The sequence below is a fragment of the Leiobunum rupestre genome, chromosome 3, assembly GCF_980474605.1.
Source record: "Leiobunum rupestre chromosome 3, qqLeiRupe1.1.hap1, whole genome shotgun sequence".
Lineage (NCBI taxonomy): Eukaryota > Metazoa > Arthropoda > Arachnida > Opiliones > Sclerosomatidae > Leiobunum > Leiobunum rupestre.
Genome location: NC_143386.1, coordinates 16,809,113 through 16,835,709, shown reverse-complemented (window position 1 = coordinate 16,835,709; position 26,597 = coordinate 16,809,113). Strand labels below are relative to the sequence as shown.

General features: G+C 32.6%; 1 protein-coding gene across 6 annotated transcripts; it reads left to right on the top strand.

The window, feature by feature from the left end:
- The first annotated feature begins 5,925 nt into the window (after positions 1 to 5,925).
- Positions 5,926 to 22,665, top strand: LOC149949700 (uncharacterized). 6 transcript variants are annotated; one of them, XM_090167885.1, is made up of 3 exons: positions 16,369 to 16,776; positions 22,247 to 22,476; positions 22,540 to 22,662. In XM_090167885.1, exons 1-3 carry the CDS (start codon positions 16,751 to 16,753, stop codon positions 22,608 to 22,610), a joined length of 327 nt encoding a protein of 108 aa, XP_090024011.1. In that variant the 5' UTR covers positions 16,369 to 16,750; the 3' UTR covers positions 22,611 to 22,662. The 6 variants fall into 6 exon arrangements, 3 of the variants coding, with proteins under 3 accessions (XP_090024009.1, XP_090024011.1, XP_090024010.1); XR_016479835.1 differs by lacking the exon at positions 16,369 to 16,776 and adding an exon at positions 5,926 to 6,000 and having other exon boundaries at positions 22,247 to 22,665; XR_016479833.1 differs by lacking the exon at positions 16,369 to 16,776 and adding an exon at positions 6,978 to 8,332 and having other exon boundaries at positions 22,247 to 22,665.
- The last annotated feature ends 3,932 nt before the right edge of the window (positions 22,666 to 26,597 follow it).

Below are 26,597 nucleotides of genomic sequence, written 5' to 3'. Positions count from 1 at the left end.
TTTGCATACTCACAATTAATTTTTGGAAAAAATTTGAGGACATAAACTAGCCATACTTCCCATCATAGCATAGTGGTTATTTGATGCATGGACTAATTATAGTACTTCGTACGAAGTACTATAATTAGTCCATATGTTTGATGCGAGTCAGTAGAAGTGTTAAGAAAATGTTTTTTGAAAGGGAAACTAATTCTAAATTGTAAAAAGTAATTAATAAAAACCAAAAACCTTTCAGTGGCAGAAACATAAATGACTCGGTGGGAACAGAAATCATGATGGAGTGAGGAGAGCAGGGTCTGGGGCGCCAAAATATCATTTTTCTATAACATTATTATCTTAAGGGCCGCCAAATTTAAACTCGCCCCGGGCTTAATTTTCGCTAGCTACAGCCCTGGAGGAGAGAGCGGAACCCTAAAATTTTTTGGAAGTGGAATGAACACGGTATTGGGCAGGTGTTATTTTTATCTATAAGATATTATTTCATCTGCATCACAATTTGCATTGCCCTTTAAGTGCAAGAGAAATGAACATGGCTTTGCTAAACCAACTGTATTTTATTTAAAATGGGTAATTTAACTCAATGTGTGGCCCTTGATGTCTTTATATCACCACCATTAAATATAAAAAATGAGGTGCCGCAAGGCAGTGTGTTAGGGTCCCTATTATTCAATATTTATACTGCTAATATTCATGTATGTAGAAAAGTACTGCCCATGAATATGCTTACGATAATTGCCTATATACTATGATCCTATATAATACTGATTTTTTTTTCATCGTTCTGAAGTCAGATCGTATATTTAGTTTCTTACACAATCCATTGTTTAGAAAAACTTCTGTGAAAAACCATATGCTACATTGAGAGGGAGATACAATGGAAAATAATGTTGAAAAACCAAAGCCTCAACTATTACTTAAGACTGACTGCTCATAGCCTGTTCTAAAATAACTAATACACATTCCCCAAACAAGTCTCGAAGTCTAATTTTATATGAAGGTATATTCAAACTAAACTACTGAACAGGTATTAAAATTATCTAATAAAACAATTGAGGTTAAATGAAATGCTCAGCGCAAAATCACAGTGGAGGCCAGCCACGGAAAAATAGTACCATTCAGTTATAATGTCTTACTTAATGAGATCGAAGAGCCCTCTGCTATATAATGTGATTAGCAATGTGCCTGGAGATAATTTTACGGAAAACTTCCTAGGTATTTTAAGATCGATTGAATTTTTTCTTGGTTGGTCAGTTGGTTCAGTTAATAATTTTAATATTATATGCAACAAAGAATGTATAGTTCAGACAATTTTTAGCGTTTCTCTCAATCCACCAAGTTCCCCAAGCTAGTCTCCATCCCTTAGGATGAATTAACTCCCCTGTTTATCATTGGTTTGGTATATTTTACGTACCCTAAAATTATTGAAACAGACTTAGGTTACTTTTTTCCTTCCCCATCTGAGCATAATAATATGACTATGGTGCCTGCAGTTTGTCTCCACATAATTATTATTCCTAAGTATAATTACATATTATTGATGCAACTTTAAGGCAGTAGTTCAGTCATTCTTGTCCTATGAATAGACCCTAAATAAATGCTTGCGTTTTCTTTAGTTTTCAATTATAGATTTAATTATTGTGCCAGATATTGTTGGTTATGACCACACTTCCAAGCTGCATCAATTCTGTTTAAACAGAAGCCCAAATCAGTTTAAAAACACAAGATTTTAGATTGGAAAAGTTTTTACTTCTTTACTAGAGGGATTAATAGGGTGGATTAAATTAGAGTATCTCCCATTATAATTCACAAAAGTAGAGATGAGATGAAACTCAGAGCTGTCGTTTTGTATGGGGGAAATAGGGCAATGCCCTTGGGCTACACGCAGGGTTGCTACCATGGATTTTGCATGGAGACCAACCTGACCTTTATTACAGCAAAGACACCTCCAAATAAACTTTTCCCTTTCTTATCTGTTCCCTTCTCTCACTCAAGGCAACAGAAAAGTGGTAGCAACTCAATTTGTCTTTCTATATTGATTATTCCATTAACTGCTCTGTTGGTTATAAATTATCTGAATTAGCATCATTAAATACGCAAGTAAACGCCAATCTTAAAAAAAATTGGCACTTCCCCTCTTACGTGCCTCAAGAAAAATTTATGAAACACTGCGTATTATATTTGTAGTATTACAAGAAACGTGATACTGCTTATATTAATAAATTAGGAAGCCATAGTTTAACTTAAGTAATGTTATCTATTGATCTTGTGAGGACTACAAAAAATTTAGAAGTTTCAATTGGGCTTTCTATATTAACAATATCCCCTATTGTTTTAACTTTCTACAATCCTAAACAAAATTATTCATAATTAACTATTAATATAGTTTTATAGCAGGTGATTTAGTTGATAGATATTCATGTTTTTTCTTATATATGGAGGAATCATGTTAGTTAGTTAATCCATACTCTCAAAGAAATCATGATTTAAATTAATTGAAGCAAGATTATATAATACTACGTTTATTATTAAACTGATTATACAACAAATGAAAAATTTGTTCGTAAACATTAAAAACTGATGTCTATAAAAATTCTACCAAAACTTTACATGTATACTTTCTCTTGAGTAATAAAACTTAAAATAAGAAATTTATGAAATGATTAATGTTTTATCCTGATTAAAAGGGATATAGTTATAGGGGAAAGAGTACTGTTGCCTTTGCCTTATTTCGTTTAAGTTCAACTAGAGTCTCTCCTCTAGTACTTGAAATAAATTGGGATATTTTTGACTGCATTGTTTATTAGTTATAACATAATAAAGCGAAAGATGCTGGATTAGCACAAAACTAGCCTCACAACTTAATATTATATCTAATTAAAGAATAAATAAGTCACCAAAGATATTTCAAGTACTAGAGAAGGGGGGGGGGGGGCAACCTTTTCCAGTCGAGGGCCAAATTCTAAAATTCAAAGTTTGACATTAATGAAATTAGGAACAAAGCTACCCTTTTAATTCAATTCAATTGCACAAAATACCGGACGTATCTGAAATATCTCTTTAAAATAGGTGCATATGTAGAAAATTTAAATGAGTAGCACTAGCTACTAGAATTTAGGTTCGCGGGCCGCAATATAAATCTTGACCAGCCATGTGTTGGCCATCCTTGTACTAGAGGAATGTTTGATTTTTACATAGAAGAATAGCTTGTAGGTGAAATTTTGAAATGAAAGAACTTGAACGAAAAAGGCCATTTTACAGTACTCTTTTAAATTAACGTTAGTAGTTTACCATAGTTTGACATCTTCATAAGGAAGTAAGTATGTAATACCTGACACCAGTCATCACAGGCACTTTCACTTAAGTTTGTTACACAAATTTTCAAATTCATAGAATGAAAATGGCAGCGGCAACCTTCAAAAGGTAGGTTTTTAAATAAATAGTGCATGACACAATGATATCACACTCTTTTCAGTTGCGCCTTAATTAAATCTCCTAGAAGTTAAATCACGGTACGTGGTTCAGCTATATTGCTTTGCATTTTTCTTAGAAACTAAGATAATACCTTCTTAACCACATGTGTTGATCTATACTCTTGAACCGTTGGGAGTATTTCAAAACAAAGACAATACATACGCTTACTAGACAGGCATGTTCAATTGCCCAATTGGCACACAATAGCAGACACTGGTCCAAATCCCCCCCCACCCTGCTGCTTCAGCTGGTAAAAAGTCTTCTTGCACGTTTCAAATGTCCACTGCGCTCAAAAAATGGAAGTCACTAACTCAAAAAAATCTTACCCGTAAATGGATTTTAGAAACTCTGATTCGTTCTCTTGGTAGAATTTATTTTAATTTCACTAAAATGGTCCTGTTACACCTAATTTCAAAGTAGTTTAAGACACCAAGTTTATCCGCTTAAGTAAGAAAATCTCAACCACAAACAATGATTGTTTCTCCAGCGCCGAGTTACTGCTTACATTAAAATAGAATAATAAGGAACGCAAGCTAAAATTCATGTCACTTATGGGTTTCGGTTCCCAAAAACAAATATTAACAGATAAATGGCCAACATTGTATAGCGGAGGCAACGTACAGTATGATATGTGACCAAAGCTTACCCCATTAATTAGCTTTGCAGATTATTACAGTATATTTTAAAACTTTCTAAATATTGAACATATTTTGGTTGGCAGTATCAGAATATTGTTATACAAGACCTGTAGTGGTATTAAAATTAGAAAATTAACTGATTTATCACATCACATCATAACATATTGCATAATTTGATCAGTTTAAATTTACATGGGATTAATTGTAGTACCTTGGACTAACTAATTATTAATATCAAAAGTCGTAATATGGTAATATCTTAGATATAAAAATATATATACCTTGCAATATAGAACTAGGACTAAAATTAATCCAAGTTCCTACTATAATTAAACCAAGATATTACTATTGCTTTGACCATATAGGGAAAGACAAAAAACAAATAACTCCAAATAAAAAAAAATATTCTTAAGATAATAGTTCATTAATTGTATAATTACTTATTAAATTTCACAATTTGTATCAACTTAAACATGAACTACATGTCTATTTACTTTAGACGAATCCAATTTGTTAGCTTTCCCGCGGTTGTTTAGGCCTATTTATCCAAGTTCACACTTTGCGCTTCAAAGCCTTAGAAACCTACAATTTCCTAATAGGTTCGCGAAGCTTCCCAGTGCGAACAAACTTTTAAATTGGAAAAATGTTTAAACATCAAAAACTTTAATAATTAAGCATCTTTTCAAGTAAAAAAGTTGCGTACTCGAAAATTAAACAGTACTTAGACGTATAAAACAATAAAATTGTACATATATTGGTTAACTATTGTTTAAACGCTAAATACGATATTTATCTATTTTGACAAACTCATCTGCTATTATAGCCAAGGCCATGAGTACGGTGTACTACCCATGCCTCTGATTTCCAGATCACAAGTCTTCATAGTATAACTAAACTTTCATCGCAAAAGCTTTGAAACTTATAGAAAATGTGTACGACTTGAAAATCTTGGAAAACGATTGTCCAAATATGTTTTGATGATGCTATCACCTAACAATGCTGTTAAACGCTGCGAGTATACACAAAAAGTAGGCTTTTAATGTCAGGTTACTTAATTAGAGTAATTAATATAAATATTGTTTATTTCTCAAAATTAGTGACTGAATTCCAAATTTTTTATCAAAACTTAAATTTTTATCAAAATTAAATAAATTTCAATTATTTTGAAACAAAATAAATTTAATAACTATTAATTTTTATTTTTTTTATAGTTTTATATTGTAATTTTATGATATTATAATGCTATCATACCAAGTATTTCATAATAAATAATATATGCGGATATTTAATGATTATAAGTCTAATTTGGCGCTCTGAAAGATTAGTTTTAAGAAAACGCCAAGGAGACAATTAAAATTTAGTTTGAATGCCTTAAATTTAAGATTAGATTATTTAATTAATATTTAACTACTTTTTAAGTAAGCGCCCGTCGGTTTTCTTTAATTAAATACCTTTTCTTAAAAATGGGTAATTCCTTTTTATTATCTCAGAGCGCTCTGAGGTCCACTCTTTGTTATCCACTAATTTTCCTTTTTATAAATAGTGTAGTTCAGAGGGTTCGTAGCGCTCTGAGAGCGGTAAAAGGAAATAGTGAAAATAATAAGACTTTCACGTTTCGATTTTTCCTATATATGGCTTCAAAAATGCAAATTAATTATTTTTAGCAGTTTAATTGTGGTCAAATACTTTAGACTAGCTTCAGATAAATTACATTTTCAAACACTTAAATTATTTAATTTGTTTATCCCTAGCATCATTGCTACCAAATCAAAGCGTTATATAGTCTTTGGTTTTTTTTTTCTTTTTCTTTCCAATAGTCCAGTCGGGCCATGGTCCAGTAAAGCAGACAATTATTTTTTATTTAACGAGTGGCAGACTGACAGTAGCTGAGGTACTTACTAATCCGGTCTGTCTTTAACATATTGTTTTAATGCGTGGAAATAATCCAAAGGAAATATAAGAGAGGAATAGTTTAGGGTTAAAATTATCTTGAAGATTTAAAGCTATGATTTTTGTGCGATAAACTTCCGGTTAATAAGTTTTCAATAGGCAAGGCTTAGTAATAACTTTATTTTACCGAAGTCCGAAAGTGAGTAGGCCTAACCATTGGCCAAATAATGATAAATCTAGAACATTACTTTTAGTAACTTTATTCGAAAAACCGCTCCAATAGCGCTAACACCCGATCGCAGACCTACGTCATTTTGGGAGTAAATTTTTAAGGGACAGTTTAAAAAAATTATTCACGGGGTCGTCGTAGTAAATATCCGGTATTTATCATTACTTGGCCCATGGCCTAACGTATCCACGTATCCCCATTTTTCTGTTAACTTTGAATAATTCCGCATTATGATTTTACTATACCTAAGAAAATCCCAGGCCCGACTCATTCACTAAAGGAATCAACCCGGTCAGACTTGACATTTATTCATAAAAATTATTAATTGTTAAAATTGTATGGTGGCTAATAAAACTAAAATGTAAGTAACTCACCGTTTTGTTTAGAAGTGGCACAAAAATGTTTCTAAGCTAGACCACTTATAAAGTTACCATACGGAATAAAACCAGAAGCCTATAAATCCAATTAGTAGTAATTTTTACAGCATTAAATTAGAGTTACTTTGTACTAAGGGATCTATCGTCTTTGTAGTGAAAAGTAGTTAACCTCAAATAGAAAATATGGTAAACAAAATCAAATCTAGAATCTGTTTACTTCACTACAACAAATATTCTATTACTTTGGTACAAGACTGCTTACCTACCAATATTTGACTATAGGGTAATTATTTCTGAAATCATCAGACTTTGCTGCATGATAGTAACAGATTTTAACAAAACTTTTTTGGTGCGTTCATCTACCTCTACAATGAAGATTTCCGAAGTTTACCGGAAATATTTCAAAAAATTTATAAGTTATGATTTTCTGAAATTGGAGTTTTTTGGCTTAATTTTGGTGTATGTTATTGACATTAATTTTAATATCGCGTTCGCTAAAGGTTGGGAAAACATAAAAAAGGGTATCCTAAGGTAAAACTGTACGCTGAAACCGAATTTGAAATCTATTTAATTATATCTGCTATATATTTTGATATACGAGCCAAAACGTGGGGTGACACTTAATATTTTACTCACTAGGCGGCACACCTCCAATATCAAGAAGCCTGTATTCATTGCATCATCTTATACACAGAAACGTTCTTGTAAAATATCGTTTTGGTCTTAGCATTATTTCTATATAAAAATAATATTAAATTTTTCTTATTTTGACCAATTATTTATTGCAATTTTTTTGAAGTAATATAAAAAAACCACTAATGGTTATGCTAAACAATTTCAATGCAATTTATTCCATTTTTAAGAACCGTGCTTTGGTCTTTTTCAAACATTCGTTCGCAAAGTAGTAATGTCTTCACCTTGGTGATGTGGGACTTTTAACTACACAAAGAATTTCAAATTCCGAAATCCAGTGTTCATCTTTTCTATTTGGCCAGTTGTAAGAGCTCAATATTCCGTGCGGGTGAGTAAACTAATAAGTGATTCTCTGCATTCTTCATTTGTTTCTCTAACTACTCGGAAATATAACTTGGCCAGGCAAGAAGTCGGACCGTGGATGCAACGTTTCATCGCAGATTTAAACTTTCAAAAATGCGTAATTGTGATAAAAGATTGGTGACTGCGTGTTCCTTGTTCGGTTTTAGTCTTTTCGAGTCTGTTTTTTAATATTATCACGATGTAAATCTACATAGATTTACATTGTGATAATATTAAACAGACTCTCGGGTGAAGAATCATCTGCGATGAAACGTTGCATCCACGGTCCGACTTCTTGCCTGACCAATACGTTGCCACAATTTTGGACCCGCACGGAATATTGAGCTCTTACAACTGGCCAAATAGAAAAGATGAACACTGGATTTCGGAATTTGAAATTCTTTGTGTAGTTAAAAGTCCCACATTACTACTTTGCGAACGAATGTTTGAATAAGACCAAAGCACGGTTCTTGAAAATGGAATAAATTGCATGGAAATTGTTTAGTATAGCCATTAGTGGTTTTTTTTATATTTTAAAATTGCAATAAATAATTGGTCAAAAATTAGAAAAATTTAATATAATTTTTATATAGAAATAATGCTTAGACCAAAACGATATTTTACAAGAGCGTTTCTGTGTATAAGATGATGCACTGAAAAAAGGCTTTTTGATGTTGGAGGTGTGCCGCCTAGTGAGTAAAATATTAAGTTTCACCCCGCGTTTTGGCTCGTATATCACAATTTATAGCAGATACAATGAAATAGATTTCAAAGTCTGTTTCAGCGTACAGTTTTACCTTAGGATACCCTTTTTTATGTTTTCCCAACCTTTAGGGAACGCGATATTAAAATTAATGTCAATAACATACACCAAAATTAAGCCAAAAATCTCAAATTTCAGAAAATCATAAATTTTTTGAAATACTTCCGGTAAACTTCGGAAATCTTCATTGTAGAGGTAGATGAACGCACATAAAAAGTTTTGTTAAAATCTGTTACTATCATGCAGCAAAGTCTGATGATTTCAGAAGTAATTACCCTATAGTCAAATATTGGTAGGTAAGCAGTCTTCTACCAAAGTAATAGATTCTAGATTTGATTTTGTTTACCATATTTTCTATTTGGCCAAGTAATGATAAATACCGGATATTTACAACGACGACCACGTGAATTATTTTTTTAAACTGTCCCTTAAAAAATTTACTACCAAAATGACGTAGGTCTGCGATCGGGTGTTAGCGCTATTGGACGGGTTTTTCGAATAAAGTTACTTAAAGTAATGTTCTAGATTTATCATTATTTGGCCTATGGTTAGGCCTACTCCCTTTCGGACTTGGTAAAATAAAGTTATTACTAAGCCTTGCCTATTGAAAACTTATTAACCGGAAGTTTATCGCACAAAAATCATAGAAGTTTTGTAGTATTCTTCAATGTATCACAAAACTAAAAAAACGTATTATAAACTTATGGAGCACTTAATTGAGTTTTGTTACTGACGCCGTGAGAGTTTATACTCTTTATGGATGTGAACACTTAAATTCCAAAAAAAGCTTTAGGGTATTTGTCTCTTTTTTAATGTTGGTTGTCTTCATAAGCTGAGCCAAGACATCACTATTATCAGCCGTAAATTATTTGTTAAGTCATCATACCACATGTTATAATTATGGGGAGACTATCCATAATATGATTTGCGAGCTGAATGGTGTAAAAAGCAAACAAATTTGCTCTCCAAACATTTTACTATGCCCAGTCATTTGCCCTTCTACCGTTTAATATATAAGGAATGAAACCTGATAATAAAAGATTGTAATGATTTCATATTTTTTAGTTAAATAAGAATGCCCGAACATCACTAGACACACTATTTTGGAAGCTCACAATTCCATTTTGAATATTTAATATTCCTTTATGCCTAGTCAATTATAAACAAAGACAATTTGAAACACAAAAAACCATATATTGAACATATAGGGGCAGCCTTTGCTCAACATTGGTAAGCGAAATCAAAATAGGTAAGTAATTAAAAAAATGCATGCAAGTTTCAAAATTATGTGAAATGCAGAAAGGCTTGTTCCGTTTGGACCCTCATAATAGAAAAGGGGCTGATGTTTGTGGTACAAAATGAATACATTCAATGTGTTCGTTTACTGTAAAAATTAAATATATTTTTATATTATGAAAATGACAAATTTTAATTAAAACTACCTTTGAATTTGCTATCTATAACTGTAGATGTGCTTCTGATTAATTCAATCTTATCCTGACATAAGCAGGTAAATACTAGAAATACCCTACCCCAGATGATTTTGGAAACCAATTGAATGAACACGGTTTTTTTTCGTATGAAAAGAATAGTAAAATAAAACCAACTTAGAATGATGATCAAGGTAGCATCAAGGTTAGTGTAATCCAAATGTATACTAAACTCGTTTTCCAGAATTTGAAAGGGCAATATTTGCGCCATTGAATAATACTTTTAAAATCGCATAGATTACTATTCATTATTTAAAATTAGTAATTACTATTAGTGTAAAAATAATTTGAGCCTCATCTACCTGGATTCAGTTAGATTTGGCTCAAAATCAAAGAGCAGAAAGACATTATGCTGAGCGGAGCAAGACTATATTGGTTTTAAACGTGTTAGTTCACTTTGATACACAATTAAGTCATCCACCTTATGAACAAAGGATTTATATTGATATGATGCGTTATATATTCAATAAATACAACAACCAAACAAGATATTTGAAATGAACTTGGAGGAAACTTTAATCAGGCAAATATAAAAATCAAACTGGAGAAATAACTCTCATATGGCATATTATGCAGTAAAGTTTTGTATCACTGTTCTGTTTCATTTTACTAATAGTTTGCTTCGCGTTAAAGAGTCAGAATGTTTTTGATCTATTAGATTTTTGCATAAGGTATATAAATATATAATGATAATAATAATGGTAATGATGATTTTACTTGAAAAATAAATATTCACTAGCAAATTGAAGTTTTTAAATGGAAGGGTAGGCTTCACTTAATTTCTTGGGTGCCTGTTATTGATGTCATTTGCGGGCAGGTTTTTATATTGGTTGCTACTAGAGCGAGCTGAGAGATAATGTTTCAGAGGGAAACCAGAGAGAAAATTGTAAGAGAAAAATTTCTCAAGACCTTAATCCTAACTTTGGGATTTTCCAAAATCATTTTAACTCTTATGGTGAACATTAATATGACATCAGAATAAAAATTATACCTTTAATAAATTTATAATTGTTTTACGTATAAGGAAATTAATTACCAATAATCAGAAATAAATACCTTATTTCGAAAACCAACTTTGATGTAATAAGCTTTCGAAACATATTGGTGGTTTTCACTGTTTTTTGATGCACTGTTAAAGTTATTGAGCGAGTGAGTGTTTATTTTATGTTCACGCTTGGATTGTGGACATTCGTGATGCATTTTGCAAAAATACTTTTGTTAAATTTCTAGTCGAGGATATAGCAACTAAGGATAGTTGCACTGGTTCTTTTCCATTTTCATTATTCAAAAATCTTTTCTTAATACCGTGCATTACATTACTTGAAATTGATTTAAACAATTTAGGTGACAATTGAAGATCTCAACAACATGAAGTGTATAACTAAATAGTTTTAATATTGTTTTTTATAATTTATTCCATTTGCTTTTTTTACAATACCAAAAGAAGTTAAGTATTCATAAATTACACAGAGATTAATTGTTAAAATAGTTCTGTAACAATTTCAGTTTAATTCTTTAAGAAATTGGTTTTCTCGGATTTAATTTTAATCTGTTTTTCCTATTGTTTAATTTTCATTATTTTTTCAGAAAACAAGTCTTTATTGTCTAATAAAATTTTTTATAGACATTAGAAAAGTCAAATACCAAATTGAATGTTTAAAGGGTCGAATAATGTTAGAAGATATATTGAATTTCTAATCGTACCACAGCAATTTGTGTTCATTCTTGTTTACCAAATAGTTTTCAAATTGTGTAATAAAAACTTAAAATGAAGCCGTTTATTTATGTTACAATTTTTTTATGAACTTATATATCATTCTAACAGTTGATCAGATAGAAAGACTAAAACTAAAGGCCGTGAAATTCCACAATCTAGGAAATTATTATTATTATTCAACCAGTTCAGAAATTATATAAAATGCCAAATATTTTCTATCCTCACTTTTGAATATTAAATTTGGTAACTAAGCTCCACTGTTGTGCTTCTATTAAAATATTACTTCTATTATAGAAATAACTTTAGCAGATATTTTGTACGCATTAATCTTTTTATTTTGTTATTGGCCCTTCTATGTTGATGCTCTTTAAGTAATTTTCAGAAAAACTAAATATTTCAAGAAAACCAAAATAAGAATCTAATTTTTTTCAACGTAATACTGAAAAAAAGAGACAACTTTTACTAGTCAGGGTTGCCACAATACTTCCAGATTCAAATTCCCAGACTTTTCCCTGATATTATAAGGGCTCTTAAAAAAAGACAAATGTGCATCGGGGAAAAAAATCTACTGTATGACTTTTCACGTTTCCGATTTCGACATCACCATGCCCATCGATGACGCATAGACTAGAGGAGTCGTTTTTGTTGTTTTCTCTGAGCACGCAGTTGGAAAGCACGTTGGAAATGTAGATGTCAATACTTCGTAATGCTCATCGATGGCATCTTTTTTTTTAAAGCAAATACGATAACTAAAATTTTGTCGCTATCATTTGATGGCATTGATTTTAAAAAAGAATGTACAGTTCACAGGTGAAATCGTGGGAGACCAAAATTCCGTACAATTGACACTAACATCACGATGGACATCAGAAAAATCGCATCGGTTTTTTTCGGCATAGATTTTAAGAGATTTTCCCTGACTTTTTAAGGGCAAAATTAGACTAGATTTAACTTTATATTTTACTTTTATCAGAAGTTGGTAAATTTAAATAAACTTATTTCAGTATAAAGGTTATTGCAACGTTAAAAAAATTAGCAAAACATTCAAGGAACTAAATAATAATCACATAATTTGTCATAGATCTAGAGTAAAATTAAATTCAGTGTCCAAATAAAATTGAATCTCCTGACTTCTCCCTGACCTTTTACAAATTCTCAATTAGACCCATTTTTAAATTCCCTGACATGTGGCAACTCTGGTTGTGAAACAGCAAGAGTATATTTTAATAAAAATACATGATAATTAATAGCTACAGAACCATTTGAACGATTTCAAAACAAATTCCGTTGTGAATATTTATTAAAATACTGATTCACAACACAACAGTGGTCTCATTTATTTTCAATTAGTGTTGCAACGAATATTCAGTAATATTTTGCTTGTATTTCGTAAATCATTTTTCTCGAATAGAGGGTGTGTGAATGTATGATACATTTTGCCCGCAGAAAAATACTATTAACAATTTCAAATTGCTACCTAGGTACGGCCAACTTCGATCACACTAAAAATCGAAGTTGGACCTACTATTATAGCAGCCGGTACAGCCAACTTCGGTTACGCGCGAAATCGAAGTTGGCCGTATATAGGTAGCGCCCCGGTTCTTTTTATTTTAGGACTACACCACTGGTTCGAATTGGAAAAGAGTCTCGCAGGAGTCGTGTGAACCATGAAACGAAAAATCCGCGATACCAGTCCCGAATATTCGGTATTTGGCCAAATTCGCTATTAGTTGTAACATTAGTTTCATGGCTTAAAGTTAGTCTATTTTTCATGTAGCCTGTTGATATAAGAACATAGTGTTCTTCAAAAGTAGTGACTGTATTCAGAGAATTAGTGTAGTTTATGTTATTGGTCTTCCACAACGCATTATTTATGACTAATAACACTCAATAATGTTCAACAGTGCAAAAAGACTAGCATTAATTTTAGCTGAATCTACAATTGAACTTCAGTTTTCAATTTTAATAGCAGTGCTACTATGATGTATTGCTACCAGAAATAATTGTAGTTAGTGAGATATATAGATAACTTATAATATTTTACCATATCTTCACCCTAGTTGAATGATCCGCTGGTATTAATTCTTATTATTTTTGACTATGACTAAGATTTAAATAGTCTGTGTTTAAATGATTTTGTTATTTTCCTAACTTTCATATCAATTCAGCCAATTATAACATGAAAAAAATTAAGATAAATCTTTTAAAACTTTGTTGAGCTCAACCAATGTTTTGATAAGACATGCAAGTAAAATATTTGATCTAGCCAAAGAATGAAGTACTAATTACTATAGTCTGAATTCAGTTTCTATCTAAATAAATTAATCCAATGAAAGAAACAAAACAACTTTGTTTTTGATAAATCCAAGCTCTTAAAAATGTCAATTTTAGAGTAACCTAGCATTCTGGTATATCTTAAACAAAATAGATGCGTAAAGTGGGATTAAAAATTTTTGCAGCTTAACAGTAAATTAAGCTGATACATGACCTCACTCCTATTTATATTATTATATGTATTGTCCATCATCCTATATGAGAGACAAAATATCACCTCAACCAGACAAGTTTTAACATTTTGCTTTGCCCTGTGTAATTATGTATTTTTGTGCAATATTTAATACCAAATTATTGAGATGTTGGAACCCTTTAGTTCATTGGCTATGGTTTTTTATGTTCATAGTTCTTTCTTATTTATTTTGCATGACTAGATATTTATGAAGAAACCGTTGAACCATTTATTGTCTCAGTAGTTTTGCAACATTTGGTGTATGCATTACAGCACCAAATAAGAAGTATTCAGTAGTAATTCTAAAAAACAATAGATTAACATGTTTAGTTTGTCATCATGGCAAACATTCATGTTTCTTCTGTAAAATCAAATGCAGTTTGACAATGATATATGTGTGAATCTTGCTGAAGTCGTAGAGTTAGCTATTCAATAACCTATAAAATACACACATAAACCTATATTTGTGAAAAGAATTCCATAGTCATAATCATAAGCAAATATACATGGAAGGGAAAAACTTTTACTGTAAAGATTTAACTTCAAAAGATGGAGTATTGGTATTTCCGTCCCCAAACCGTCCGCAATTTTTGATTGTGGTTTGGACCTCACCCAAAGTTCGAGTAAGTAGCATAAAGTAAGAAACAATTGTGTAAAACGCATGAAAATGTTTTTGTGAAAGTCTTCTTTTAATACAATGAGATTGCATAATTTATTTATATTTAATCGTTGTGAACTTCTTATTTCTTTTGCGTAATTGTACCTCTTTTGAAAACCAACCATGCTTTTGCCCATGCGCAGACCCTGCTTTCTCGTTTTGTGGAGCTTTAAAAATAATAAATATATTGAAACTTACTGTATATATATACATACTTATGGACGATCTAAAGTTGCATAACTAAGCACAAATTTGATCAGAACTAGGACACAGAAATTTCTAGCAAATAAAAATGCTGAACTGTCCTCGAGTTATAATCATTTGGAAATTAAACTGATTAATTTGGAAAACAATTAATGATTTAGTGAAGTTTTTGTGTAGGGAAAGTATTTATTTTGGACAGGAAACCACTACTTTTGGGAGTGGTTGTAATAACACTTTCCCAATGTGCAAACTAGAGCAAGACTATCTTGTAAACCTCCCATTCTGTCTATAGGAATAACCTTACTAATTTGGAAAATATTTTTATTAAATTTTTTTGAAACATTTGTACTTAATTACAAAATAACAGATGTGAAAGCTTGAGAGTAGTCCATAGGGCCTGGTTTCGGGTCAATTGGAAGGTATCTCTTATTTTTGGACATTTTCACCCTTCATTTGACTCCTCATAGTTCGATCCAGACCCATCTTCAGACACCTTGATGAAAGGGGATGAAATAACAGTACATATTTCTACCATTTAAAGTATTTAAAAATACTGTGCCAAAAATTAATGAAAATCACTCGATGCTGGTTTAAACTCTTTATTATGTTTACATTTTAATCTGAATTATACTGTTTCATAGCTTCCTCATACCTTACTATATACATATTGATTTATTCTAATATTAACTTTTTTCCTCAAGAAGTACTTGTATTGACTTGTGAATGTGGATATTCAAATAAGTTTGATGATGGAGGACTAGCCATTTTGAATATGGGACCATTCTGCATAAGCCATTTTGTACACAGAAAATATATTAAGCCATTTTGTACACGGAAAATATACTAAGGATTTTCAACATTGTCGGCGAGGCAATTTTTTGCTTCAAGTCTCTCTTCCAATGGGCGCAACGTTTGAAAATTGACGAAATGTTTAACACTATACTGCCATAGAAACATTACTGGTTTCTAACGTAACTCTAAAATTGTTTTTAATTTCTGAAAGTTTAGGTTACACTCTCTCTACCCAAATATATAGACAAAGAAATGAAAATAGGAATACTGTTGTGGCAATATTCAGCATTAAACTCTAGAAATATGACACCCTTTATACCAGGAGCAACCTTAACACAATTACTAAAAACTTATTACGTCAGTTTTATCAGAGTGCTATTAATTTTTTTTATGAAACATATAGTATTTAATTGGGATGACAGAACCTTTTTTATTAAAAATTTACCCAATATTTACTTTTTTTTAACTTAGTAAGTCTTAGGTCTTTGCTTATATTCTAATATTTAGTAAAAGAGACCCTTTTTTGATACATAAAACATCACACATTATTAATGTTTCCAATGAATAACTGCTTAGGTATATAGGTACTTCTCTCGTAAGAAATATATTATATACTTCTGCTAGTACGTAAATTAAACCTTTTTTTGAATTAGGTGTACAATAATTACCTGAACTGTATGCCTGAGAAAAATATTCTTGACACCTTCGCTTGAAAATTCAAAAATGATCAAAAATTTTAATTGTTTGAAACCAAATTTATCGGTCTACTTTTGTAATGGAAAGAGTGCTTATTTGTTTTCATCTAAGGTATTACCAGTTCTTCATAAGATAATTTAATTGTTTTGTTTCTTTCATAAAGTAAAATTTGGTTTTGCCAAAGTGGGCCCTTTGTTATCTTACCAAAGATAATACATTTTTTATCTTTATTGTATGTAGGGTACACTACAGGTTTCACCAGGAATTCATACCTCGAACTTGGAATGGTTATCCGGCCGTATTCCCTATGGTAAGATCTCGGGGACCGTTTTCAGTGACGTGAATGAGAAAAAAAATCGCCCCCTCGCACGTGTCTCCCCTCTTTAGGAGTTTTTACGCCGCGCAACCTCCCGTTTTTTGTTGTTCGACTCCCCGTCATTTCGAAATTTAGGGTTTGAAACCCTACCATTGATAGCGACGGGTCAGCTCGCTCTCCCGACCTCTCCATGTGGAAGGATTAAGTCCGGCATTGTTAGCGCTGTCAAAATTGTCAGCAGTTACAATGCCCTTGAGAACCGCGAAGTCCGAATTACGAGGGGACCGTCGCTATCAATAGAGCGACAGCGAAGGGAAAAGCAAAAAGATGTTTGAACCCTTTTTCGACACAGGGGGATGAAATTATCTGGCAAAAATAAATCTGACTAAAAAACGAGCAAGTTCGGCTTGTAGGAAATCTTTCAACAGCCACCCAGTTCTACTACCAGGAGTGTTTACTCTCTATTGTGAACATGGTAAAGGATTATAGAATCATTTGTTAGTAGCAATTTTCCATAAGTTGGGGAGTTATCAAATTAAAAGCAACAAATATTTTTGAGGGGCCACTTGTTCATCCTAATATGGGGCTGGTGGACCCTTTTATCTGATTCAGCGTCTTTCAACATGTGCATCAATTACTAGCTACATTAAAACCTCAGTTACAATTATCTTCTCAAAATATTTACCAAGATAAAAATTAGTATGTCTTACAAGGGAAGTATCCATCTGAAGTATAAATGAAACATGTACCTTTGCTGGCTAATGATTTAAAACGCAAAAATTTACTCTTAATTAGGAATATTTATTTATAAGCCATATTTTTAATAAAATCAGTAAGCCTCTGCGAAGATACATGTTTAAAAAGAATAACATTAGCAGTATAAGGAGATTAATACTTCTCTCTAAGAGGTATATTATATATTTCTGGTTTTAAGTCTTATTAGCTACATAGAATTGATATGAGTGTAAAAAATTTACCACTAATCATTAAGGTTAGATCAGGGAAAGGGGTTTTTATGGGTTTCTTTTGCAATGTTATTTAATAGTATGGAAGCAACTATGTTATACAACAAAACATACGATGTAAAGTTCTATTTACTTAAGATATATGTTATGTTGTGAATCTAAATATAACCTTTACAATTTTGACAACAGGCTTAGGAGGTTTGCAAGTTCAATATGCGTAGTTGATGATTAATGAAATTAAAAACGACTTCGTTATATTTGCATATTTAATAAAATATTTATGATATTTACAATGAAAGTCCGACTAGTTTCGTCGTGCCTAGCATGACATCTTCAGGGAAGTCGTTTTTAATTTCATTAATCAATTTTGACAACACGATTTAAAAAAGGCTGGTACTTTGAATTTACTTGCGTAAATTGAATCTGAAAATTTTGTGGTAACCCTTTATTTACTACAAATGTTATAAGCTTCAAATATGTACCTGCACAGGCTACCACTGCATTTTTCCAATAAAAAATTAGAAGAAAAATAGTTTTGGCTTGCAATCATTTTGTGACTTTATATAGCTATTATAGTTTTATATTATAATTGTATGCATACAGCCATGTTGCATGGTTGGCTATCTGTACTAAATAGATTTTATATATTTCCAAACTGCATTGTTTATGTATAATAATGCTTGTGCTCTTCAAACATTGCCTGAACAGAGCCACAACTTTTTAACAACACAAGGTTCCTTGTTGACAGACTTCACTGGAAAAATCATACTGGTAAATTTTTATAATATGTTATTGACTATGTACAATTTCCAAGAAAATAGCTATAGGCTTATTCTGGAAATGTTACATTGCAATGAAAAGGGTCACAACCTGGATCATAAATTAATTCGCATAATGATTAAAGTTCATTGTTACTTAGAAAAATATCTGGCTACAAAGTAGTACATGTAATCAATTATTTGTAAAAATAATTGGGGCTTTTAAAAGTGCAAAACTCATGCTAAACTTTTACGACTACACAATTGTTAGCAGGATCTGCAATACTTCTAATTTCATAATTTCAGTTTGATAGCAGATTTATTTTAAAACTAAACGCCTATTATAATGGCATTTAGAAAAAATTAGGTAATGGAGTGTACTAAATTAAAAATGTCCTCTTCACACTGACTAGCAAATAGTGTTCACTAGATTGCCATTGTTGGATTTCCAAAAAACCATTATTTTACTTGACTCTTTTACGATAATGAAAACGAGAGAGAACATGGAATTTAGTTTTATTGGAAGTTTATAAAAATAAATACTTAAATCAAAAGCCTTGGTGTAAAGTGTCTGAGTTACCTTGAAATTTTAGACCTGTAAAGCCTAGGTCAATCTTTAATTCTTATTTGTTAGTCGAAGCTACATGTAGAATCAACAACCCCAATTTTGTTTTTCCGTGGATAGCCCAACCCTGTACGAACACTATCTTTAATAGCAATAGCTTTATTGGGGCCCGGGAGTGCTCTCGGTGGCTTTTGCACTAATAATTCAGTGTATTCTTCACCAAAGTGATAAAGTGAACTTTACTGACAGTGGGACCTAGTTGTTAGAAAAAACCAAAATATTTGTCATAATAATGAAAGAATGAAAATAATACACTTCGAAGTTATTTCAATGCTTCTATTCTGCAAGTTTTTTTCATGTTCAATTCAATCAAAAGTAATAATAATTATTAGCTCAGCTAAGTCATCGACAATAGTGTTGCCATTATTTCAGTGGGCTGGTTTAAATTGTTTATAAGGGTAGTGGCAAGCCCTTTATGCCACATGAGAACTTGCAAAATCAACACAAGAGTGATCTTGAATTTTTAAAGCAGTGCCACAAGCTGAGAAAAAACCCGGCTTGATCCTCTTAAGAATAATACTCAGTCTAATACCCAAGGCACCACCTTAGGCCCAAGTCATCTAGCGACTTATAATGCCTTTAAACAGGTGGCCGGGTTACGACGCGTAGGAGGGTGGTGGCAAGCCCTTCATGCCACGCGAGCCAACAGCTCCCTACACTAACTATTACCGTTAACCTTGACAAGTGTGTATGGGAAGGCAAAACGAAGAACTCGGGGGAAAACCTCTTTAACCAGTGGGGAGAGAACTTGCGAACTCAACGCAGGAGTAGTTCCCAGTTTTCACCCAGTGCCATAAGTTGGGATCAAACCCAGCTCCTAACCACTCTGCCACCCTACCTATAAACTGATATTTTGCTCTTTCCATTTACAGAAAGTAAAACAAATCTAATTAATTACTTTAAACTAATATTGTTAACTCAATTTTTTTATCACAGGTTGTCCCACTAGATATTTCTTGGAAAAATATCCATAATATAAGCAAATGAATTCAAGTTCACAAAAAAATTTAAAACTCAATTTCCTACATGACTGAGACAAATTTTATTTCACATGCAAAGTTATATATGTGGTTAACAAAGAAAAAACAAAATGTAAAATGAACTATGAAAATAATAATAAACTTTACATAAGAGTATTATAAATATTTAGAGTAATTTTATGACAATATACATTTTCAGTTATGAAAAAAGAAAGAGATTCGTATGGAACCTTCAACGACCTCATTCATAATAACGATATAAATGCAAAGTATTTGAATCTTCTTACTGGTTAGCTTAGACAATGAAATATAACTTAAACCACTTTTTACAGCTATCTAGATGTACATGTAGACAAGCTTCTTAAGCCAATGTTAAATGACGGGAAAATCCATTGCAGTGCCATTTTCTCACAAATGAATTAGAACAAATCTATAATTAACCACCTGGGGGGGAGTGGAAAAAGCTTAGAATATTCACCATGAAACTATATAGCCGTGTTGGATGAGTACAGTCTAGTTCTCATACAGTAATGTTGCCCGGTTTTTTCTATTGGTAATGTATGGGTTTATCAGTTGGAGGACCCGGGCTTAAATGTTGGCTCTGGCGTGACAAATTTTACTCAGTTTTGCACAGTTCTTTAAAAACTTTGTTTCTGATAAAAACAAAGGTAACGAGATTATTAATTACTTTTGCATTTCAAAATTGAAATATTCTATAGCATAAATTAAAAGTAGCGACTAGTGCAAATAATACGAGATAAAAAAGGCCAACAATTATATATTTAAAAGTGCACAAGATAAATTAATTAATTAAAATGAACCCGACTAGTTTCAGATACACGATTGATCTGTCATCAGGGGTCTAATCAGTTTACACACACTGGTCCATATCTATAACCTAGTAGTTTCTTAAAAAGTAATACATTCAATTTTTTTATGTTATCAACACCAGGACCTCCCTTACCAAAAAATAAGTTGGTTTTTAGTTGGTATTTAGTTGGTTTTCACATTTAAGTTGGTTTTTAGTTGGTATTTAGTAGGTTTTCACATTTAAGTTGGTTTTAAGTAGGTTCAAGTTGCCAGCATATTTTAATAAACTATTTAAAGAGGTAATAAGTTGTTTTTAAGTTGTTTTTAAGTTGGCTGGAAAATACTCATTTTTTGAAGTTGGTTTTAAGTTGGTTTTTAGTGGTCAGATAATTACTTATAATTTTTAAGTAGGTTATAAGTTGGCTTTAAGTGGTCTTTATTAAGAGGTCTTTTTAAGTAAGTTTTAAGTTGGTTTTAAGTGGTCTTTATTAAGAAAGCTTTTAGTTGGTTTTAAGTTGGTGTAAAGTGGTTTTTAAGTAGGTTTTTAGTTGGTATTTAGTTGGCATTTGTTCCAAATACGAACTTAAAACCAACTTAAAAAGTTACAAGACCACTTATTTTTTGGTAAGGGCTAGGTCACTAGTCCGTGAGCCAAGCGAGTGGTTGGTTTCATGGCGCCATCTATCACTTTTAACTAGACATTTTCCAAAGGCCACTGAAAGCGCTGGTCGTATCACAACCATTGCTTCTTCGGTTATCTCGAGACCTCATCAAGCGTTGATCAGGTAGTTCAACGATATAAACTTTATGCTGAACAATTATTCCATTATCTCGGTGAGACGTGCCCAAGCCGCTAAGAGTTTCATCTATGTCGTAGGCTAAAGTTGTCGGAACATTTGGGTAAAACGTCTTAAGTAATAGTAGATCCGATTCGTCACAGGCCTCAATTTTTTCAAGACAAAGAGCCGTATTGATTTCTTCCAATTGTGTGTATGATATGCCATGACAAAGCCGATTTAAAAACGTTATAATTTCGACCTTACCAGTTAAACGTGTCGCAGAATCCCTTGGAAAGAAGCGTGTGAGGCTTTACTAGGAATGCATGCTTTCACCGTTTGTGATACGACCAGCGCTTTCAGTGGCCTTTGGAAAATGTCTAGTTTAAAGTGATAGATGGCGCCGTGCAGAAAGCGATGTCAGAATTAGGGAAATCTTGGACTATAGAAGACCATCTTTTCGATAAACTTAGAGTTTACTTGCAAAATGTACGCAATTAACCACCTCAAAATCAAGTTCAGTAAACAATCTTCACTATGACCTTTTTAGGCTGAAGAGAGGTCAAGTAGATTCTAGTCAGCTACCTCCGAGCAAGGATGCACTTTACCGACATTCGAGGCGCGCAAACTATCAAGCGGCTATTTGGCGAAGAAGTTTGGAAAAACAACCAGCTATACCTAGTCCAGATGGCCAGATAATTGATGACAACGAAATAAAAGTAAATTGGATGAAAGCACAGTCTGCGCCTAATTCAGTTTTGGAACTAATGGCTTGTAAATGTAAGAAAGAATGCAAGTTGCCTACATGCAAGTGTATGGTAAATAACATTCGCTATTCTTCAGCATGTATTCTTGAAGATTGTGCCAATATGATAGAGCACATGGTGATTATCGACTCTGATGACGAAGAATAACGCTTAAAAATAAGCGTAATGTGTAAATGTTGTATAATAAAATAAAATTGATTTTCAAAGCATATTTTTCTCATTGAACATATTGAGGTTTTTCCAATAGTCGCTGAGCTATATCTTCGGAACTAAGCGAGATAGCCTATACCTGTACTAGACATTAGTTATTGGGCTTGAGTCACGCTTTCGAATGCACTATTACACAAGTAACTAGGATGAGCGGTAGCAGAGCTATAAGCTTTCAAAGGTTTGTGAAATTTGAATTTTCCCCCTTTTGGGCGGGAAAGCTGTGCGTCCAAACCGTCCACCAATTTTTCCCATACTCCCCAGTATTTTCGAAATTTTGAAATTGGTTAAAATAGAAAAAATAGATATAAATTGATAAAAAAAACATCAAAACTGATCAACTTTTGATCAATTTGAGGTCAAAATCCCATGTTATTTTCAATGGGAAAATTTAAATTTGTTGTTGTCAAAAACATTTTTCGTTGCCATGGCAAAACGGTTGCCCATTGAATATATTCCCTTTAGGATTTTTCAAGTTACATGAAGGTCTACCAATCCCCCGAGTTTGAACAAAATCGGTGGGTTACACTTCGGGATGTCTCCTTGTAAGTGTAGCTAGACGTGCCCGTTGCCGGAACCGAAGAACAGTGAGCTAAGGTGGAGGTATGAACAAATAAAAGTATTATTAAATCATTATATTGGCGTCTTCCCTCAAAAATAAATATAAGACGTGTAATCTCTCTGTAGTTTCAGTATTTGAAAGGAGTTTATTACACATGTATATATTTATGTATATACATACAAACATACACACACGTGTATGTATAAATGTGTATGTTTACATGAATAAGTGTATATACGTATGAACATATATTCACATTAGCCACGTTCACACATACCCTCGTTTTGATTTATCTGCGGTTAATAGAGTTTGGAAATCTGTTTGTTCACACGTTAATTTCCAGTGAGTTTTGAAGAAAATTGGGCATGTGTAGTATAGCCATGTAATTAGGAGTACGTATGCTCATGCAGTTCTGTCACGTTTTAAAACCATCTAATTAAAGACGAATGCACAAAGAAAATTTTTTTTAATTTAATTATGCCAAAAGCTGGAAGATAATTTTCTTGTAAAATATTAATATTTTATTAGGCGCAAAAAATCCACGATTGTTGATTTTCTTAAAGATTAAAAAACATGATGTCATGAATCGCTGCCAAACTGGTTGAAGAAGTGGTTCAGCCGAAGCGATCTGAAACATTGGGACGCGCAACAGCATCCAAACATTGCGGGAGCGCTCGCATCTTTTCAGAGGGTAGGTGTGAATGCGGCTTTTCCTATTTTCGACACAAAGGTAAGAATCTGTTTGAAGAAGTCATGCGTCTCCAGCCGATGCATACCAACATGCTCAAACCTTTAAGCCGCATAGATGCGTGTATGTTTGTATAGTAATAATAATAATATTAGTAATAATAGTAATAATAATAAAATAAGCTTTATTGGATATTCCTACTATATGTTTATGTGTGTATAAATAGGATTGAAAATCTATTAACGATTTTCAATCATAAACCTTGTCAGGTAGAGTTCAACAAATAATAGCGGTCTCTATCACATTTGCAAAATTTGAAACCAATATTACGTATATTAAGAATCAAATTCCTATTAACGTGTTAATATGAATTTAGTTATTTAACTAAGTAAGTTTGGCGATGGCCATCATTTTGAGTGAAAATTTATATCTATAGCAAAAAGCATAGGTGACGTTGCATGATGTCCTGCTGCCAAGTACCTATAAATGCATTTACATATATTTGACAGAAATGTCAATGAAAAAATTATTTAAAAAGACCCTCTTTAAAACTGCTCACTAAGGCTGCTTCCATGCAAATGAAGGGTTTGGTGTTAACATCGGGCTAGTAAACAAAATTTACCTTTAGAACTCTCCTGAGAAAGGAATACAATACAAATCTGAGCTTAGGAGGTACACGCAGTCAAAAATGATAACCCCAAAAAATACACATACGTGGATAATAGGTGTAACCTAATATTTAACCTACAGGCATTTCCCTTGTTTTATGTTTACGCAAACAGAAAATCATGATTAATTTAAAATATGAACAGTGTTTGCAAAAACACCAAAATGGGTCTATAGCCACTGAAAGAAGGGTTGGGTCGGTAATTTCTGGAAGTGTTCTTAAAATATTCAGGTGAGCCATGTTACCTTTTTAGTAAGAAATTATACAATCTAAATTTGTTAATTCAAACTAATATTTAAATAAAACGCTCAAATAATTTATCCAAGATAACAGTAGGCAAATATTATTTTGGGCCTTGGCCTTTTACACATGGCGCTGACTTAAGCGACGAAATATTACCAAAATTAAACGAATTTATCACTTAAATATGGTCAATTATTATAAAAATACATGATTTATAATAACATTCCCTTTCTAAGATTAATTAGATTAAATATTACGCTTGAAAATAGGTTATAAAATCCTACAATGCTAAGAAAACGTCGTAGGCCGCTTTAAAATAAAATAGCAGACGACACTTACGACGAACTCTGCAGACAAACAAAATCCATTCGAAATCCTTTACCCCTCCACAGCTTCCACAATACAAAATTGTAATCATGGTTAGGGTCTGATTTTCGGAACATTTCATTTCTCGATTTGTATGGAGACGCCTGTCTAGTAAGCGAAGCGTATATATAGTCTTTGATTTAAACCCTCTTCATTCCTGTACTTTCGTTGCTCTGTAGTGCCAGACCAACTGGTGCCAGTGGATTTCACGTGTTTTGGAAATGTTTGTGGGCTATTGTAATTGGTTTGTAAAATCTTCCAAGGGACCCCTTTCTTTATTTTTAAGCCTAGCTATATTTTGGCGAGTGGCGCCTCGGCTTGTTCGTTATCCCCCACCCAGGGAATCCCTTCTTTTCTCGATTCTATTCGCTTTCGCACAAGGAACTTAACCTCACAACCAAATATTATAGCATCGAAATGGCATCTCCAAAAACCCCAACCCAAAAAATTAACCAATTCGTAAGATTCCAAAATCTTGTCGGGCTTTGCGATAATCCAAGTTTAGGTTTGACTCCCTCCCTGGCCGCAAGGGTTGCGTGTCTTATTTTTTAAAAGGACTGTAGGAAGTGCAACACAGATATTGGATGTAGCCGCATTCTGCTATCTGAACAGCGTATCGGTCAGCGATGTGTACAAGACGTTGAAATTTACCGGTGCGCATGTAGCGTACGGGGATTGCCGTGCGGCCATCCAGGCTGCGTATGTCAGCTGGGATTCCAGTGTGGATTTGAGGAGGACTATCGTCAGCTGACAGAGAATTCCAAAACTTGGAAGGGGAAAGGTAAATTTGCATTACATCACTAACTAATTAAGTTATCAGTACCTACTACCGTGCAAAGCACAAAAGCATTAACGACCAAATTTTCGATTTACAGATTTTGGTTTTATTTCTCCTTATTTTATACGTTAAATTCAATTTTGAACTAATTTTCGAATTTAAAATTTTTGTTCTTAGAGAAATGACTTGTTGCAAAACGCATTATTTTAGGTTTTTGCATTATTTTCAAACCAAAAACGCATTAATGTGTTTATTTTCTTTAAAATCAAATCAAAACGCATTTTTTCCCGTTTTAAGACATGGTTTTAATGATATTTCTGAAATATCGTTTGGCCTGTAAATTGTTTAGTACCAGAATATAATTTGAGTTGAAAAATCCAAGTCTACTATATAAACTTGAAAGAAGTAAGTTGGGGTATCTTAAGGCGGGTTTTCTTCACATTTTGGATTTGGTCGTTAATGCTTTTGTGCTTTGCACGGCAGCCTAATTAAGTTATTTTGCACACAATTCGTTACTTTTATTCTTTAGGCATGCGCAGAGGAATGTTGGTAGCACAAGAAAGCGGGAGATCCCACGGACTGCCACCCCATATCGCCCACAAAATTCCTCGCCTAATCGGCCG

Coding starts and splice junctions, on each gene's coding strand:
- LOC149949700 (XM_090167883.1), top strand. CDS start 16,751: ATGGTTATCCGGCCGTATTCCCTATG. Junction 16,777..22,246: donor ATCCGGCCGTATTCCCTATG/GTAAGATCTCGG, acceptor TGACCTTTTTAG/GCTGAAGAGAGGTCAAGTAG.